This window comes from Lepus europaeus, chromosome 12 (assembly GCF_033115175.1).
Source record: "Lepus europaeus isolate LE1 chromosome 12, mLepTim1.pri, whole genome shotgun sequence".
In the NCBI taxonomy this organism is placed as follows: Eukaryota; Metazoa; Chordata; class Mammalia; order Lagomorpha; family Leporidae; genus Lepus; species Lepus europaeus.
The window spans coordinates 103,807,044-103,827,275 of NC_084838.1; the positions used below are offsets into that span (position 1 = coordinate 103,807,044).

Genomic DNA, 20,232 nt, shown 5'->3' on the forward strand with positions numbered 1-20,232 from the left:
ATCATTGCTGCCTCCCAAGTCTGCAATAATAGGAAGCGGGAATCAGGAGCAAGGGGTTGAACCCAGGTATTCCCAAGCATGGGACACAAGCGTCTTAACTTCTAGACTAAACGCCTGCTCTAGGACACTGGTCAGTGGGAACTCTGAATTTACATGTTCATGAGCATGTAAAATAATGGTTGAAGTTTATTTTTTTTTACATCAGTTTTATGACCTATCTGATTATTGTTTAGGTATAAACTAGACCATTTAAAATAACAAAGTAGAGGTGAGCATTTGGCATAGTGGTCAATATGAAACTTTGGACACCCATATCCTTCATCTGGGATTCAAGTCTTGGCTCTACTCTGTACTCATGCACACCCCGGGAAGACAGCAGTTAATGGTTCAAGTACTTGGGTCCCTTCTACCTATATGGGACATGTGGATTCAATTTCTGGCTCCTAGTTTTGGCCTGATCCGGCTTCAGCTATTGACATTTCAGGAGTGAACCAGCTGGTGTAATATCAGTCCATTTGATTGATTGGTTTCGTCCTGCTTTTCAAATAGATTTTTCAAAAGCAACAAAATAAAGTGCTAATGTACATTTACATACGTTGGATGTGTTTCAAGAGAAAAGTGTGTTTTAAAACTGAACAAACTGACATATGTTATAAAAGAGCAGTTAAGTTTTAAAGTCATTTGTGTCTGACATGGACTGATTTCCCTTGGAATTTGATTCATTTTCCTTCTTTAACAGCTGCAGAATCCAGAAGTCAGATTTCAGCAACAACTGGAACAACTCAGTGCAATGGGGTTTTTGAACCGTGAAGCAAACTTGCAGGCGCTAATAGCAACAGGAGGTGACATCAACGCAGCTATTGAAAGGTTACTGGGCTCCCAGCCATCATAGCAGCATTTCTGTATCTTGAAAAAATGTAATTTATTTTTGATAACGGCTCTTAAATCTTTAAAATACCTGCTTTATTTCATTTTGACTCTTGGAATTCTGTGCTGTTATAAACAAACCCAATATGATTGATTTTAAGGTGGAGTTCAGTAAGATATGTGGGTTTTTCTGTGTTTTTCTTTTTTGGAACCGTGGGAATCAATGCTTTTTCATTTAAGGCTACTGCATGCATCAAACACTTCTGCATTTATTGTAATTTTTTTAAAACATCACCTTTTATAGTTGGGTGAACTGATTTTGGTCCTGCATCTGTCCAGTTTATTTGCTTTTTAAACATTAGCCTATGGTAGTAATTTATGTAGAATAAAAGCATTAAAAAGAAGCAAATCATTTGCGCTCTATAATTTGTGGTACAATATTGCTTATTGTGACTTTGGCATGTATTTTTGCAAACAGAATGCTGTAAGATTTATACTCCTGATGATTTTTGCTTTATTTGTATACAACACAAGAGTATGCACCTTTCTAGAAACAGACCACAGTATTTGACCCAAACACCTGTAATCACAAAAGTCAGAATAGGAAATGCTCTGAAAGCTGAGTATTTCCCAGTTGTATAGAATCTTACAGCATCTTTGGTAAACATCTCTCAGCAAAAGTGCCGGTTAGTCAGGTTCATTGAAAACTATAATAGAAAAGCTGATTTTGGCTGTCTGTTCAAGGACATTTAATTGTACAGACAACATCATGTAACATTGTCTCAGCATTCACAGAGTGACTGTAAATTATCTTACTCTTTGTGCAGACTGAAGGAGCACTGTAGTATACCCACAAATGCATTTGCCTAGGACTTTTCAGCTTCGCCCATAGGTAGTTTAGCAGGCATTACAATTTGTAATTGAAATGTTGCTTTCACTGAAAGTGTCTTGATGTTTCAGTTATTTTTAATTGCCATATACAAATAGGACTGTCTTTTGGTTTATCAGTTTTCTCATGCACAGACAATACATGAATTTAAAATGATTTGTGAGCCACTTGTTTCTGAAGTGTTTGGGTAGTTCTATTAAGAAATAGTTAAATATTGTGCTTTTCAGAGCCTCAGAGAAAGGGGAGTGGGGTGGGGGTGGGGCGGCGGATTCTATCCTGGATTGGGCCAGCCTAAGTAATACTGGCAACCAAGATTCTGTTAGGATTTCTGTGCATATAGTGTAGTAATGAAGTATTCAGGGGTGAACAACAAAGAGCCGTTTTAACAATGTCGAGTACATTTGGCTGTTCTATAGCCATTTTCTTCCCTCCCCACAGAAGTTCTGTTTGCCTAACTCTCAAACTGTCGGGGTGGTACATTCCTTTAGGACCAATTAAAACATAACTTCAGGGTCAGTAATATACTTGGCTGACTCTGGTTCAGTATTCTCTTAGGTCATTATATTATCTCATGTACAGTTACAGAAAATTAAAATGTTAAACTAAAATGAGTCAGACCAATAAAATCAAGGAAAATACAAGTTGAATTCCATTACTTTGATAAGCTGCTTGCTATTTGAGAAGGTTAGGATGCCGGGTTGCCCACCAGTCCATGCACTGTTCTGATGCTTCCCCCAGGAGGAAGGCATGCGTGAGGGTCCGGGTGGAGGCATGACGAGAGGAGGTTGCTGAGGAAGGGATTCATGTGTCTTTGCTCTTTTTGCCTTATGCCTCAGTCTGGTTTAAAAGCTTGTGTATGGTGAATGGTGGGACAGTGTGGGACAGTGTCATAACCAATTTGATGATTTATTAATCATAAAATAACAATAAATCTCTAGCTTTTACACTTGGTTTGTCTTGCCTCTTTTGTAGAAGGAAAAAGATAACCTTCAATTTATTATCTCTGTGTCTTTTAAAGGCTTATTGCAGTTTATTTACCCCAGCTTGATGTTTTGATTATCCTTTAGTAGATTTTCAAGCTTCCCTAAATAAACTGTTAGTACACTGTATGGTGGAGGCAGTTTGGGTTCCACTTGCTTCAATGATATCTGACCAGTTATTTATTTGACTTTAACAAAGGCATGATTTCTTACTATAAAAGTGATAGTAAGATTGACAGGGTGCACTGGACTGGGGGATGTTTCTTTCAGCTGCTCCTGCGGTCTTTTTTTTTTTGGTCCATAGTCACGCTACTATGGGATCCCCCCCACACACACTTTCTTTTTTTTTTTTTTAAATTTTAAAAATTTATTTGTTTGAAAGGCAGAGTTACAGAGAGAGAGAGGGGTTTTCTATCCACTGATTCACTCTCCAGATGCCCACGATGGCCAGAGCTGTGCTGATCCAGGAGCCAGGAGCTTCTTCTGGATCTCCCACATGGATTCAGGGGCCCAAGCACTTGGGCCATCTTCTACTGCTTTCCCAGGCCACAGCAGAGAGCTGGATCAGAAGTGGAGCAGCCAGGACTCGAATCAGCACCCATATGCGATGCCAGCACTGCATCCCGCTAAGCCACAGCACCATCCCACCTGCTGCAGTCTTATAAGCAGTTTTGTTGTTTATTTCTAAGCTGTTTATCTTAGATCTGATTACTTGTTAAGGGGTTCAAAATACAGATAGTTGCTGACTTACGATGCTTTGGCTTAGGATTTTTCAGCTTCATGGTGGTGTGAAAGCCATATGCATTCAGTAGAAATCATACCTCGAAGTTTGCACTTTGGTCTTTTCCTGGGCTAGTTCTGTATGGTGTGAGCCTCTCTCACGCTGCAGCCCCCAGTGAGCAGCACGGATGCTGTTTGCCTGTGACATTCCCTGTGGCATATGAAAGCTCACGGTTCTTTCTCGGCTCAGCTCCAAGTCTTTCTGGACCTTGCTCCCCAGAGATGGGTTTATTCTGAGTGATTCAGCTTTCTCCATCAACTGCTGCCTTCTTTTTCTTCATTCTCCTTGCACTGTTTTGCTCTGCTTTTATTTCATTTTTCTGCTCTGAAAATGTCGTAGTGGTGAGATCAGATGTTCCCCCTCAGTTTCTCTATATGTTTGCTTATCAGCAAACCTTGCTTTGGTCACATTTGTTGAATGTCAGATTTTTCCTTAGTTGCTCACAGCATGGCAGGAATAAAACAGGACTATCCACATGGGGCTAACGTCGTAGAATATAGGAGGACAGCAGGACACCGACTCCCGCCGTGTGAGAAGTCCTTGGGTGGACAATTCAGCATGGGAAAGCGGCGAGGCCAGGGTGAAGATACTCTGTAGGGTGTCCAGATAAGGTTTCATTGAGGTGATAATTAAATATTGGAGTGGGGAAGGCGGGGACAGCTATTTAAAAGATGCTGAAAATGAGTGTTGTGAATATGGTGTCGTCTACAAGGAGTCCAGTGTAGCTGCATGCAGGGTGAGCTAAGGAGAAAGCAATATGGGGAATAAGGTAGGGGAGTGGAAGGTGGTGCTGCCGTCTGCCACGGAGGATTTACTGATACATAACTCCCAGAGTTTGTGATGATTCGCTCTGGGATTTGGGATTGGGGGAATTTACATTTCTAATAAGGTTTTTTTTTTTTTTTTCCCAATTTATTTATTTGAGAGGCAGAGCTTATAGACAGAGAGTAGAGTTCTTCCATCTGCTGGTTCACTTCCCCAGATTGACTGGAATGGCTGAAGTTGGGCTGATCTGAAGCCAGGAGCTTCTTCCAGGTCTCCCATGGGGGTGCAGATGGCCCAAGTTGGGCCATCTTCCACTGCTGTCGCAGGCCATTAGCAGGGAGCTGGATTAGAAGTAGAACAGCCAGGACATGAACTGGAGCGCATATGGGATGCCGGCGCTGCAGGCGGAGGCCCTCTAACAAGTTCTGAAGTGAGAACTACGGGACTAGAGGATGCAGGACATAAGCAAGGAGACTGTTAGGAGGTAATAATCAGCTGAGAGATAAGAGGTGCTTGAGCTGGGTTGCTAACAGTCATCGTATTTGGGAAACATTTAGAAGGTAGAGCCACTGGGACTCACTGATCATGGAAGTATGAGGTTAAGAGCAGAAGAGTAGTCAGGCGAGGCCAGTAAGGCAGGCAGAGGAGGACACGGGGTGTGTGGGCCGCGAGGGTGGTCTGGACGTGTGCAGTTGGGCCTGCTTGCCTGCACACAGAGGTGTTCTGTGCTGAGAAGGCAGTTGGAGGGCTGCAGAGGAGAGGAGCAGGACGCAGTGAGAAGCGGGAGAGGTCCTGAACGCCAGTGGAGAAGCAGGTTTTCAGGACTCTTACACACTGCTGCTTCAAGGACTCCCCGCAGATGGATTTAGTGCAGGGCCGTGTCCGCACGATTGGTGAGTGGGGCCCTGGAGTGGTGAGTAGGAAGATACCAGGGCTTTTGACTGTGACAAGGAACTCGTTGTATTCGCTGTGAGCCCCTTCTCTTTGGGAAACAATCTCTCCAAAGGAAGTGTGCCTTTTTTACTTCTGTCATATGGTAAAAAGCTTAGTGAGCTGGGCATGACCCCTCTGGGGAAGACCTGTGTTATTGTTTTTTTTAATTGTGGTAAGAAATGGAACATAGAATTTACAGTGTAACTATTTCAAAGAGTATGGTTTGGTGACATTAAGTACATTTATGGTGTTGTAGAAACATCACCGCAATAGCAAGCCCTCCAGCTGTTAAAGTCACTCCTTAGTACCCCGCTTGACAACTCGGGCCCTTGTGTCTGTGGGTTAGCTGCTCTGGGTATTGCGTATGCTGTGGTTTCAGCATGTCCCCCAAAGCTTCCTATGTTTCAGGTTGGGTCCTCCGTGTGGCAGTGTATAGGTGATAAGAGTTTTAATAGGTAGAACCTAGTGGGAGATCATTTGATGCCATGCTCTTTGAAAGGTTTAAGGTAGCTCTCAAAAAAAAAAAAAAAAAAAAAAAAAGAAAAGAAAATAAAAGAAAAAGCTTTGTTTATTTATTTGAAAGGCAAAGTTACTGGGGAGGAAGAAACAGAGGGGTCTTCCATCTGCTGGTTAACTCCACAAATGGCCACAATGGCCGGGGCTGGGCCAGGCTGAAGCCAATAGCTTCACTCCAGGTCTCCCTCATGCATGGCAGGGGCCCCATTAGTACCTGGGCCATCTCTCACTGCTTTCCCAAGTGCATGCGCAGAGACCTGGATCAGAAGCGGAGCATCTGGGACTCAAAGCTGGTGCCCATGTGACATGCCAGCCTTGCAGAAGGCGGCTTAACCTGACTCTGCACCACCATGCCCTGACGTACGGGACCCCAAGTTAGTCCTGAGAGTGTTGCTGTGAAATGAGCAACTTGGTCTTTCTTCTCCTGGGCTGCAGCCACTCCCTTGCTTGGTTGCTATTTTGATGCTATTCGTCATGAGGGCAAAGCTGAGCTCATGCTGGCACCATGCCCTTGAAACTCCAGAAGCGTGAGCTAAATGTGTTCTTCAGTAACTGAGCCTCAGGAAACTGGACTAACACATCGTGTAAGTGGGGATGTATAAGGTGTGCTCTTTGTGTCTGGCCTCAGTCCCTTCGTGTGTGTTTCCAGGGTCCCTCCATGTTGTGCCAGGTGTAGTCACCCTCCATATCCATGGGGATCTGATTGCAGGACCTTCTGTGGTACCAAAATCTAGGAAAGGTCAAGTCCCTTTTACAAAATGGGGTGGTATTGGCATATAACATATGCACATCCTCCTGTGCACTTAGAATTCTCTGTAGGTGACTTACACCCAATATAGTGTCAATAGTTGTTACACCGTGTCGATCAGGAATAATGACCAAAAATCAGATGTGTATGTGTTCAGTACAGATGCAGGTTGTTTTCCAAATATTTTCTTTGGTTGCTTGAATCCCCAGATGCGGAACCCATGAAAGAGGGTTGATTTACTTCATTCTTATTTATGGGTGAATGGTATTCTCTGTGTGTGTGTGTGTGTGTAATCATTTTACTTATTCATTGTTGTGAACGTTGGCATACACAGTTTATTTTCATTTCTTTGGGGTATATACCTAGAAGTGGAATTGCTGGACCACAATGCAGTTAGTTTTCAGCTTTCTTAGGAAGAGCCAAACCGTTCTCCACAGAGGCTGCCATTTTACTATCCTACCATCAGCTTCTCTACCTCCTTGCCAACACTTAATTTAAAAAAAAGTTGATGAAGATTTATTTATTTGAAAAGCAGAGTTACAGAGGCAGGGACTGACAGATCCTCCATCTGCTGGTTACTCCCCAGATACCTGCTATGGCCAGGCTGGCTTGGAAGCTCCACCCGTGGCAGGGGCCCAAGCACTTGAACCATCGTCGTTGGCTGCTTCTTGGTGCACATTAGCAGGAAGCTGGATTGGAAGTGAAGGTGCCAAGACTGGAACTGGCGCTCTGAGATGGGGTGCGAATATCCTGAGTGCTGGCTTAGCCCGCTGCACCAAGGCACCCTCGTGTTTTCTTCGTTTTTTAAAGGACAGCCATCCTGGAGGTGTGAAATGGTTTTGGTTTACATTCCCCTAATGAGTTAGTGGTCATGAACACCTTTTTCATGTTTATTGGCTCTCAGTGTGCCTTTGGAGACAGGTCTGTTCAGAACGTTTGCCTATTTTTAGTTGCATTGTTACCGAGGTGTAAGATGTCTTTATATGGTTGTGACATTAAACCCTTATATATGATTTGCAAGGTTTTCCTCTTTTTTTCTATAGGTTGTCTTTTCACTCTTGATAATGTCAGTTAATTTTATTGAAGTTCAATTTTCCTAATTTTTTCTTTTTGTTGTTTGTGCTTTGATGTTATAGCTTGCAGTTCACTGGCATATCCAAGGTTATGAATATTTTCCCCTATGTTTTCTTCTAAGGAAGAGTTTTATGGCTTAAGCTATTCTATTTAAGTCACTGGTCATTTGTTTATGGTGTGAGGTTTGATTTGAAAATGGTTCTAGATTCGCACAAGGAAGGCCAGATGTTTACTGATTCCTACCCCTCTCCCGAAACGAAAAAGCAAGAACGGGACAAACAGTGCCTCAAAGAGAACCTGACGTGGTAACCAGATGTTAAAATGTTGCTGGTGATAGACCTTTTTTTTTTTTTAATGTATTTATTTATTTGAAAGAGTTACACAGAGAGGAGAGGCAGAGAGAGAGAGAGAGGTCTTCCATCCGTTGGTTAAATCCCCATTCGGCCACAATGGCTGGAGCTGCACCAGTCCAAAGGCAGGAACTTCTTCCGGGTCTCCCACGTGGGTGCAGGGGCCCAAGGACTTGAGCCATCCTCTCCTGCTTTCTCAGGCCATAGCAGAGAGCTGGATTGGAAGTGGAGCAGCCTGGACTTGAACCGGCACCCATATGGGATGCCAGCACTGCAGGTGGTGGCTTTACCAGCTCTGCCACAGCGCCAGCCCCTAGATCATATTTTTGACCAACCTGGTGTCTTTGATTTCCCAGATCAATCTTGAAGTTCTCTGCTTGCTCCTCTTTGATTTCTGTCTCCATACCACCTCCATACACCACCACCCAGTGTGACTTCCGGCCTCATCTCTTGATGAAGGTGTGACGTGTGGCAGCCACAGACATTAGACCTACTTGACACCCGTGTATTGTGTGCAGTCTCAGGGTGGCAGTGTGGGAAGTCCTCGCATCACATACCGGTGTTCTTCAGGCAGTGGATGTAAGCCACCTGAAACATTGATGCGCCAGCGATGCAGGGAGGTTAGGTGGTGATAGCTTTCTGGACACACTCAGGACACAAGCACTAGCTGAGGGCTGCAGGAAATGTTAATTAGAGTGACATTAAAGTCAAGTGAAACAAGATTAAGAAGTAAGGCCACCGCCGCAGTTGTGAACCACTGATTGCAAGAAAACGGGAATGCGTTAAGGATGTAAGGCAGTGTTTCTCAACTGTATTGAGTGTAGACACCACATGGGCTCATGTGAAAAATGCATATCCTGGAGCCAGCGCCTGTGGCACTGACACCCTCTATGGGCACTGGTTTGAGTGCTGGCTGTACCACTTCAATCCAGCTCCCTGCTGAGGGCCTGGGAAAAGCCACAGAAGATGGTTCAAGTCCTTGGGCCCCTGCACCCACGTGGGAGACCTGGAGGAAGCTCCTGGGTTTGGCCTGGCCATTGTGTCCATTTGGGGAGTAAACCAGCAGATGGAGTATCAGTGAGCTCTGTTTCTGTAACTCTGCCTTTGAAATAAGTACATCTTTTAAGATATACATATTCTGGTTCAAAATAAGTAACTCGGGTGGACATTTTGCCTAGTGGCTAAAAAAATGCCTGTTAAAATGCCTGCATCCCGTATCAAAATACCCAGGTTTGGTTTCCAGCCCAGCTCCTGACTCCAGCTTCCTGCTTGCTAATGCAGGCCCTGGGAGGCTTTGTGGCTCAAGCGACTGCCACCCATGGGAGATCGAGATTGAGTTACTGGCTCCCAGCTTCAGCCTTGGCCTGGCCCCAGCTGCTGTGGATATTTGGGAAGTGTAGCAGCAGGTATAAGCTCTTCCTTGTCTCTGTCTGTCTGCCTTTGCTTTTCTTTCTGTTTATTTGAGAGGCAGTTACAGAGGGAGAGAGAGAGAGGTCTTCCATCCACTGGTTCACTCCCCAAATGGCCGCAATGGCTGGAGATGGGCCAATGTGAAGCCAGGAGCTTCTTCTGAGTCTCTCACGTGGGTGCAGGGCCCAAGCATTTTGGGGCCATCCTCCACTACTATCCCAGGCTGTTAGCAGCAAGCTGGATGGGAATGGAGCAGCTGGGTCTAGAACTGGGGCCCATATGGGATGCTAGCATCGCAGGTGGAGGCTTTACCTACAGCTTCATAGCTCCAGCCCCTCTCTGCCTTTCAAATTACACACGTACACACACTGAAAATGAATCAAAGACATACAGATATTAGCACTGAAGCTATAAGATGATGATAAAACTTTCGGAAGAAAACATGGGTATAAATCTGTAGATAGGCTGCCAAATTCACAACCAAGCAATGAAAAAATAGATTCCTTTGCATGTAAAAATGTGGATGCTTTGAAAGAGATGATCAAAAATTGAGAGCGCCCCTCTTGTTTCTCTCCCTCTGTCACTCTGCCTCTCAGTTAACTAAATAGAAAAAAAGCAAAGGAAAGGGCAGGCGTGCTGGCCTGGCAGGCCATCTGCTGCCTGGAATGCCCACATCTCACATCCGAGTGCAGTCTGAGTCCTGGCTACTCCACTTGTGATCCAGCTTCCTGCCAATGCATCCTGGAAGGAGCAAATGGTGGCTCAGGTTCTTGGGCCCCGACCACCATGTGGGAGACCTGCATGGAGTTCCTGGCTTTGTGCTGGCCCAGCCCTGGGTGTTGCCGGCATTTGCACAGTGAACCAGCAGATGGAAGATGGATTGATCTCTGACGATCCCCACCACCACCACCACCACCACCTCTGTCCCTTCTTCCCTCTCTGCCCTTCTGCCTCTCCAATACAGTCTTGTAGAAAGTGAAAGAAAAAACAACACGAGAGATAAGACAATATTGCAAGTCCTAGGTCCAAGAAAGAACTGTGGGGCTGGCGCTGTGGTGCAGTAGGTTAGTGCTGCCTGCGGCACCCATAGCCCATAAACAGTAAACAGCAGAGCTATAAGACTGCAGCAGCTGACACGGCCTGCAGGGCTGGTATCCCATGTGGGCGTTGGTTCGAGTCCTGGCTGCTCCACTTCCCATCCAGCCCTCTGCTGTGGCCTGGGAAAGCAGCACAAGATGGCCCAAGTCCTTGGGCCCCTGCACCCATGTAGGAGACCTGGAAGAGGCTCCTGGCTCCTGTGTGGCCTGACCCAGTATTGGCCACTGCAGCCATCTGGGGAGTGAACCAGTGGATGGAAGATCCATTTCTCTGTACCTTGATTTTTAAATTAAATCTTAAAAAAAAAAAAAAGTCTTGAAACTCAAAAAATCCACACAAAAAAATTCTCACATGTGAAAGCTGCTCCTTCCCAGTCATTGGGAAAATGCAAATCAAAACCTTAAAAGAGATGCCCCTTCCTGCCCCTAGATGGCTGTAATCTGAAGACTGCCAAGTGTGGCTGAGGAGGACGGGGAGAAGTTGGAGCTCGCTCTGTTGTACAGTGCTGGCGGGAGTGCAGAGTGGCACAGCCACTAGGAAAGCAGTGCGGCAGTTGCGCCAAAGACTTCACACTTAGCTCTTGACCCGTCCATTCCATGACTTGATTATATATGAGGATGCTTAAACCTTCATGGAGAAAGGGAGTTAAAATTTGTTTTGTTTTGGTAGAAGAAAATTTTTGAAATGATGTTTTTTCAAGCAATTTTTTTTCCACAGACTTTTTGGAAAATCCTCTTGCTGTAGCTTGAAGTTTTTTGGGGCCGGCACCGTGGCTCACTTGGTTGATCCTCCACCTGCGGCACCGGCATCCCGTATGGGTGCCGGGTTCTAGTTCCGGTTGCTCCTCTTCCAGTCCAGCTCTCTGTTGTGGCCCTGGAAGGCAGTGGAGGATGGCCCAAGTGTTTGGGCCCTGCACCCGCATGGGAGACCAGGAGGAGGCGCCTGGCTCCTGGTTTCAGATTGGCGCAGTGCGGGCCGTAGCGGCCATTTGGGGGGTGAACCAACAGAAGGAAGACCTTTCTCTCTGGCTCTCTCTCTCTCACTGTCTATAACTCTGTCAAATAAGTAAGAAAAAAAATTTTTTTTGCACCAGAAGTTCCCTGAGCTTATTAAAGTACCCTTGAATGTACCCTAAGAGAAACACAAACATAACCCCTACAAAAACCTGTATATTAATGGCTGTAGCAGTGTCATAACAGCTAAGGAAACAACCCAAATATCCATGAAAAGACCTGTGCCCTTTTTTTATATGTGGCATATCCATAGAGTGGAATATTACTCAGCAAGAAAGAATGACAAGCTGATAGAGGGTAAGGCCGGGACGTGTTGACGCTGGCCCTGGGGCTCCTGTTGGCAGCTGTGTTTGCCACTGTTGGATGTCATAGAAGAACTTCTCAAGGTCTTCACTTCTACGTAGGTTGACCGCTGGAGCCCCTGCTACAGCGGCACAAGTGGCATGTGTAACGCACTGCACAGCACTTGCTCTGTGACCTCAGGGCGTAACCAGCTACCTACTCGGTGACAGTGGGGTCGAGGCCTTCTCTCTGCTTCCCCTGACACAGAGGCTTCCTCTTCTGAGTGTACTAAATGCTGAATAGGATTCCAGCCAAGCTCTCTTTGGCAGTCTTGAAGTAAAATTGGCTCAGACTTCCTGGCTTCATCAGACAGTCATTTGGGTTGTATCTCACGTGTGCCTCTTTTCTTTTTTTTAAGAATTATTTTATTTGAAAGACAGAGGGAGAGGTAGAGCCAGAGAGAGAGAGAGAGAGGTCTTCCATTCTGCTGGTTCACTCCCCAAATGACCACAATGGCCAGAGCTGAGCTGATCAGGAGCCAGGAGCCTCTTCCAGGTCTCCCACATGGGTGCAGGGGCCCAAGGACCCGGGCCATAGCAGAGAGCTAGATCAGAAGAGGAGCAGTCACTTTGTTTGATTAAAATACCCTGTGATGCCTTCCCTCCCGACAGTATCCATTTAAATAAGCCTACAGCCTTGCCCCGCCCCCACAGTTACCCAACATGCACCAGATGCTTTCGGCCCATCTGACGGAGCTTCCCCCGTGTGATGAAGACCAGGGGCCCAGCTGCTCCATGCACGTGTGTTCCTGTCGTAGCTCCCCTATCTAGATGAGGCATGCGTTTTCCATTTCATCATGGTCTCCCATTAGCCGTGGAATGGAGAGAGCATAAACGTGGGTATTACAGCTCGAGCAGATTGAAGTCTGCCTGTGTAGTCTACCCCTGCTCTTGGGCTCCCGTGCACTGAGAGTGTTCTCTGGAGAGGCACAGGGTGTGAGCACTAGGTCAGAGGTGCCTGGAGTGTCTCAGACGCTCAGGATGGCCCAGTGTGTGGCAGTGCTTGGTTCCTATTCCAGAGCCGCTTCAGGGACCTCATCCTAGACCAATCTGATCTCACCTTGGCCAAGGGTGGCGGCTCCCATACTCCTCCAAGGTGGAGAGTGAGCTACCGTAGCTCCTCGGGCTCTGCTGGGGTGAGGATACCCAGGCCTGGAATGAGTTTCAGGTCCTGGCCTCAGCCCTGCGTATTATCTCAGCTCTCACAACCACATGGGACAAGTGGTGGCCCACTTCACAGGAGAGGGACAGTATGTCACCCAGAACTCTTGGGTGTGTGGAAGGGAAGCCTGGGGCAGGGAGGGATGTGCCAGGCGCTGTTCGCAGGACTGCGTTTTGGCCTGTTTTGAGCCTCTGCAAACCGTTCTCTACTGGCCCTTCTGGGTGGGAAACAATGGCACTCTCCCAACCCCTGGCCAAGCCTGCACCTCTAGCAGCCGCACTGGGTCTCCCGTGTGTTTCTGCTGCCCATGTCTGCTCTGGCCACCAGAGGGCAGTACTGGCTCACACCTGGGCCTCTCTGAGGTCTGTTAGAATCGGAGCCGCAGCTGTCAACCCACCAGACTCAATGCCTTTTTTCCTTCTTTAATGACAATTTTCTAATGCTCCCCCCCCCCCATCTTAAATGACATTAACTGGAAACGGAATCTAAGCAAATAATAAGTATGATTGCTATCTTACCTCTAACTTAAAGGAGACCTAAAGGTTAAGTATCGTCTGATAAATGCATTTCAGCGTGTCGAGTCGGGCAGGACTACACGTATGAGCACGGTGGAATGGTTAGGTGCTGTCTCCGTCCAAGAGCCACAGAGGAATTACAAATGCAGGTGGATGTCAGTTGTGTCGTATTGGTGACAAATAAATTGCAAATACTTTGGCAAGGTTCAAAGGGAATCCAGTTGTCCTTTTACAGATGAGGTTATTACATTCCAGAAAGTTTCAGTGTCACATTAAGGTCTGCAGAAATGGCTCAGAGGCAGTGTCTTCCTTTACTGCCTCAGTAACATCAGCGGGATGTTTGAACATCTGTTCTCCGTTGTGGAGAACCATCCAGGTCCTGCATGGAATCCAGCGCCCTGGCCCCTGCCCACGAAATGCCAGCGCCCCTAGTCACTGAGACATCCCTGCACACTTTTTTAAACACTTGTTTATTTAGTTAGTTATTTGAAAGGCAGAGTTACACAGAGAGAGGAGAGGCAGAGAGACAGAGGTCTTCCATCCACTGGTTCACTCCCCAAATGGCCACAATGGCCAGAGTTGCACCAATCCAAAGCCAGGAGCTTCTTCTAGGTCTCCCACGTGGGGTGCAGGGGCCCAAGGACTTGGGCCGTCTTCCACCGCTTTCCCAGGCCATAGCAGAGAGCTAGATCAGAAGTGGAGCACCTGGGACTTGAACCAGTGCCCATATGGGATGCCGGCACTGCAGGCGGCAGCTTTACCCGCTACGCCACAGCACCGGCTCCCACCACCCCTACACATTTCTAAAACTTCCCCCGAGGTGGGTGCTGTCCTCAGTGAGAACCTGGGGGCTGGGAGCCTTTGCGTGTACTCTGGGGATGCTGAGCCTGTGTGTGCCTGCCGCTGCCACACTGGGAGCCATCGAGCGCGGGCTACCACCTTCCTTTCCCTCTCCCTAGCTTGCTAGCTTTCCCTTCCCTAGCTTTCCCTCTTCCTCGCTTGCCTGAGGGTGGGCGCAGCTGAATGACCGACGCGTGAGACTTCCTTTCTGCTAGCTACCGCAAACAGGTTCTGCCTCCCAGGGGCCAAACTGTATCTTCACTCTGTAGTAGGGCAGCTTATCACAGAAGTGTCCTCAGATCTGGAACAACGCTGGGACAGATGGGGTCAAGGCTTCTCTGTGAACAGGAAGCCTTCTTGGGTGGAAGAGGTATGCGGGATGCCGGGCTGGGGGTTTTGCCCTGTAGTGCACCGCTGGACCGATTCTGTACTGAGGTAATTCACATACCGTGAAACTGACTGTCTTAAAATACACATGGTGGTTTCTAAATAGCGTGCTGTGATTTGGATGTTCCCCCCAATTTCCATGATGAAATCTGATCCCCGTTGTGAGGAATTAAGTGGGTAGAAACGTCATGTGTCCGTGTCACTTGGAGGTGAGAGCTGTGGGAGGCCGTGAGGGTTACATGAGGGGTTCACAGTGGCGCCCGAATCCTCCGGGGCTCTATGTCTATGAGACGCGAGCCAGGACGCGCAGTCCCTCTCACCACCCTGTGATCTTCGCAAAGACAAAGTCTCCCTGTCATTCTCTCTGCATGACTGCAGCTGAAGGCCTCAACCACCTCCTTCGTCCCGGCCTCAGCAAGACAAGAGGGAAGGCCAGGCTTCGTTAAAGTGGACTGAACAGGCGGGCCGCGCTGGCAACTCCAGCTCCCGCCGTGCCCCGCTGTGTGGGCCACGTAAGCCAGTGTCCTGCTTCCAGAGAGGGAGCTCGCCCGCTGCTTTCTCGGGTCTCGTGATCCCAGGCGTGGGGGGCGGCCCACCCTGTCAGCAGCCAGGACGTGGCTGCGCGTCACCTGTGCACTGGGTTTCTGCTGGGTCAGAAGCGGCCTCGCCCTGCACTTTCCCATCGTCACGTTTCCCAGCTGCTGCCCTCTGGGAGGGATTCATCACAGCCTGGCCTCCACACAGGATCCTGCTCTTACCCTGGGGTTCCCGCTCCCGGCTGGCCAGCACACTCGGCTGGGGGTGGGGCAGACAGCTCCCATCTACTGGTTTACTTCCCCGATGCCCCCAATAGCCAGACCTGGGCCAGGCCATAAGCTAGGAGCAAGGACCTCAATCTGGGTCTCCCGTGCAGGTGTCAAGGACCAATTCAGAACCACCACTGGCCGGCGCCGTGGCTCAATAGGCTAATCCTCCGCCTGCGGTGCCGGCACACCGGGTTCTAGTCCCAGTCGGGGCACTGGATTCTGTCCCGATTGCCCGTCTTCCAGTCCAGCTCTCTGCTGTGGCCCGGGAAGGCAGTGGAGGATGGCCCAAGTGCTTGGGCCCTGCACCCCATGGGAGACCAGGAGAAGCACCTGGCTCCTGCCTTCGGATCAGCGTGGTGTGCTGGCCGCAGCGCACCAACCGCGGCAGCCATTGGAGGGTGAACCAATGGCAAAGGAAGACCTTTCTCTCTCTCTCTCTCACTGTCCACTCTGCCTGTCCAAAAAAAAAAAAAAAAAAAAAAAAAAAAACCACCACTATTGCCTCCCAAAGTGCACACAGCAGGAAGCTAGAATCAGGCGTGGAGCCAGGACTTGAACCCAGTACAGGAAGCGGGCATCCTAAGCAGCGTGTTAATACTGTGCCATGTGCATTGCCCAGCCTTCTCACCGAGCCTCCAGCCCCCTCGCTACGCATGCTGGCCTAGCAGGCTCAGAGAAGACATCTGTGCGTCCAGATTCTGTGGGTGATGCTCTGAGAACCGCTGCCTTCCTCTCTTTCTGTCTTTCCTGTCACCATGACACAGAGGAGGCCCAGAGCCCAGAGTGGAAGTTCAGCCGTGGGGCAGCCATGGTGCTCTGTGCGAGTCTTTAGTCTAAGAGTGTGCCTTGGGGGTCTGGCACTCTGGCGTAGCAGGTAAAGCCACCGCCTGCAGTGCCAGTATCCCATCTGGGCACCAGTTCGAGTCCCAGCTGCTCCACTTCCCATCCAGCTCTCTGCTATGGCCTGGGAAAGCAGTGGAGGATGGCCCAAGTCCTTGGGCCCCTGCAGCCGTGTGGGAGACCTGGAAAAAGCTCCTGGCTCCTGGCTTTGGATCACTGCAGCCCCGGCTGTTGTGGCCATCTGGGGAGCGAACCAGTGGGTGGAAGACCTTTCTCTCTCTCTCTCTCTCTCTGCCTCTCCTTCTTTCTGTGTAACTCTTTCAAATAAATAAATTTCAAAAAATGTGTTTTTAAAAACAGAATGTGCCCTGGTATGCTGCCTGCAGCAGGTGCACAGCGGGTCACATCTCTCCGCAGGTCTAAATCCCTGTTCTCAAAGCCCCCACCACATCTTTCCTGTCTTGTGAGCCTGAGCCCAAGAATATGAGGCAACCTGTCTTCCCACCCCAACTTAAGAAACCTGAGAGAGCCAGGGCCGTGAGTCCCACAGTCTGAACACTCCAAGCCTGTCAGTCAGCGTACGCAGTTTAGGTGCGCCAAGTATGGTGGCTCTGATGGATGCGTCCCTCTTCAGGGGGCTGGGGTGGAGGAAAAACCTCTGAACCCGCCGGAGTGAGTGGCCCCCATAAGGGTCCGTGTAAACAAGCCAGGCAGGCAGTGTCCCATGTAGACTGGCAGAGGGGAAAGTCCAGCCCCCCCCCCCCCCATCCTAGGTAGGGACCTTTCATCCCACAAGCACGTACTTGAGGATGGCATACCTGGGACAGAGCCAAGAGTCCCTCTCCAGCCAGAGCTAACCAGTGTGCCTGTAGGGCTGCCACGTCCCCGGGGTCCTGGTTAGGGTAGAGGGATGAAGTCACTTCTGGAGCTGAGCTGGGGCGGGGGGAGAACCCATCAGTCCCAGGTCAGTGTGGCCTCCACAGCGGGTGCCCTGGCGTCTCTGGCCTCCCACAGGGCACTTGTCTCATGGCGCGCTCGCTGTACCCCCGCTGCCGCTGTGTGCGATGTGGGAAAGACTACACGGAAAGGGCTATCAGCTAGAGCTGGAGGGGGCGAAGACATTGTCCCTGGCACAGCGGGGCGGAATGGCAGAGAGATGTAAGGGGGGGGGGGAGGCCTTTCCAACCAGATTAGTTAAGGCTGCGCCCCAGTCACATGCTTGTATAGCCCCAGCAGCACTCCACACACTCGGCTCCAGCTCTGGCAAATACAATTTTTTCTTAAAGATTTATGTATTTGAAAGAGTTACACAGAGAGAGGAGGAGAGGCAGAGAGGTCTTCCATCCACTGGTTCACTCCCCAATTGGCCGCGATGGCCAGAGCTGTGCCGATCTGAAGCCAGGAGCCAGGAGCTTCTTCTGGGTCTCCCTTGCGGGTGCAGGGCCCAAGCACTTGGGCCATCCTCCACTGCCTTCCCAGGCTATAGCAGAGAGCTGGGTCAGAAGTGGAGCAGCCAGGACTAGAACTGGCACCCATATGGGATGCCAACCCTGGAGGCAGTGGCCACCGCGCCGGCCCCGGCATCTCTCCAAACGCATACGTGCTGCAGCAGGAAATTCACAAGTCAGCGAGCTCGACAGCTTCCCTACTGGAAAAGGTCATTTTTCCTCTACCATCACTGTTGTAACCTGTATCCTACCAAAATGGTTTTTTTATATTATCATGAGGTATCACCACCCAAACCCTATCTTTTAGATGGCAATTAGTTTTTTATAGGATTTGGGGTTTTTTTAAAATATTTATTTATTTATTTGAAAGAGTTATACAGAGAAGGAGAGACAGAGAGAGAGAGAGAAAGAGAGAGGTCTTCCATCCGCTGGTTCACTCTCCAACTGGCAGCAAAGGCCCGATCTGCACTGATCCGAAGCCAGGAGCCAGGAGCTTCTTCCAGGTCCCCCATATGGGACAGGGGCCCAAGCACTTGGGCCATCTTCTACTGCTTTCCCAGACCACAGCAGAGAGCTGGATCGGAAGCAGAGCAGCTGGGACTTGAACTGGCACTGCAGGCAGCAGCTTTAACCTGCAACACCATAGCACCGGCCCTGGTGATTAATTTTTTACATTTAAATTATACACAAGAGGGTACTTCACAAAACTCATGCGCAGATAAAATTAAAAGATAATTATTTTGGTACAAAAAATACTGAAACACATGCAATTTTTCTTTAAATGCATTTTCCACCACCTTTTTGAAGACCTCTTATATGAATGGATTTCCATTTTTTTTGTACCAAAATAAACATCTTTTTTGTTTGTTTGTTTGTTTTGTTTTGTTTTTTGACAGGCAGAGTGGACAGTGAGAGAGAGAGACAGAGAGAAAGGTCTTCCTTTTTGCCGTTGGTTCACCCTCCAATGGCCGCCGCGGTAGGCAGCTGCGGCCGGCGTACCGCACTGATCCGATGGCAGGAGCCAGGTGCTTCTCCTGGTCTCCCATGGGGTGCAGGGCCCAAGGACTTGGGCCATCCTCCACTGCACTCCCTGGCCACAGCAGAGAGCTGGCCTGGAAGAGGGGCAACCGGGACAGGATCAGTGCCCCGACCGGGACTAGAACCCGGTGTGCCAGCGCCGCAAGGCGGAGGATTAGCCTGTTGAGCCACGGCGCCGGCCCAAAATAAACATCTTTTAAATCAACTTTTTGTTTTGTTTTGTTTTTGACAGGCAGAGTGGACAGTGAGAGAGAGAGACAGAGAGAAAGGTCTTCCTTTTGCCGTTGGTTCACCCTCCAATGGCCGCCACAGCCGGCGCACCGCGCTGATCCGGTGGCAGGAGCCAGGTGCTTCTCCTGGTCTCCCATGTGGGTGCAGGGCCCAAGCACTTGGGCCATCCTCCACTGAACTCCCGGGCCACAACAGAGAGCTGGCCTGGAAGAGGGGCAACCGGGACAGGATCTGGCGCCCCGACCGGGACTAGAACCCGGTGTGCCAGTGCCGCAAGGCAGAGGATTAACCTATTGAGCCGTGGCGCCAGTCTAAATCAACTTTCCATGAATTCCACCCCCCCCCCCAAAGCCATATGTGTTTATTTGAAGAGCAAAGAGAGATCTTTGATTCACTGGTTCCCTCCTCCAATGGCTGCCACAGCCAGGGCTGTGAGCCAGGAACTCCATCCAGGTCTCCCACAGGGGTAGCAGGGGCCCAAGTACTCAGGTCTTCATCTGCTGCCTTCCCAGGTGCATTACCAGGACGCTAGATCAGAAGAGGAGCGGCTGGGGCTTGAACCTGGGCTGGGATGCCTGCATTCCATGTGGCGGCTTAGCCCACTGTGCCACCATGCTGGACCCTGAAGTCTTGTTGTCTGAGGGTGGTGCACTGAGTTGCCTCCCCCTTACTGAGAAGGAGTCCTAAGACCACATGAACCAATGGAGGAAGCTCCAGGTAAGAACAGTTTGTCAAGGCACCTGATACATGGGATTCCAGACCTGGCAGGTGGTCTGGTCAAAGCTACAGCAAGATTTCGTCTATGCGGAGTAGCACATGGCATAAAAAGCTTGTAAGTCTACAGATCCCGCAGGGAGGCAGGGTAGGCGCTTGCTTTACACCGTTTCCTTTGCCCGTGCATTAGCAGCCAGCCCTTACGATGTCTTGCTGTTTTTTTTTTTTTTTTTTTTTTTTTTTTGACAGGCAGAGTGCACAGTGAGAGAGAGAGACAGAGAGAAAGGTCTTCCTTTTTGCCGTTGGTTCACCCTCCAATGGCCGCAGCGGCCGGCGCATCGCGCTGATCCGAAGCCAGGAGCCAGGTGCTTCTCCTGGTCTCTGATGTGGGTGCAGGACCCAAGGACTTGGGCCATCCTCCACTGCACTCCCAGGCCACAGCAGAGAGCTGGCCTGGAAGAGGGGCAACCGGGATAGAATCCGGCG

At 49.2% G+C, this 20,232-nt stretch overlaps 1 protein-coding gene across 2 annotated transcripts in view; it reads left to right on the top strand.

The window, feature by feature from the left end:
* UBQLN1 (ubiquilin 1) overlaps nt 1–2,700 on the top strand; it is a 64,872-nt gene extending 62,172 nt beyond the window's left edge. For both annotated transcript variants that reach the window (XM_062208649.1, XM_062208648.1), the window contains one exon: nt 740–2,700. In XM_062208649.1, coding sequence (XP_062064633.1) covers nt 740–892 — 153 coding nt within the window. In that variant the 3' untranslated portion in view covers nt 893–2,700. The remainder of the gene's footprint in view (nt 1–739) is intronic.
* The last annotated feature ends 17,532 nt before the right edge of the window (nt 2,701–20,232 follow it).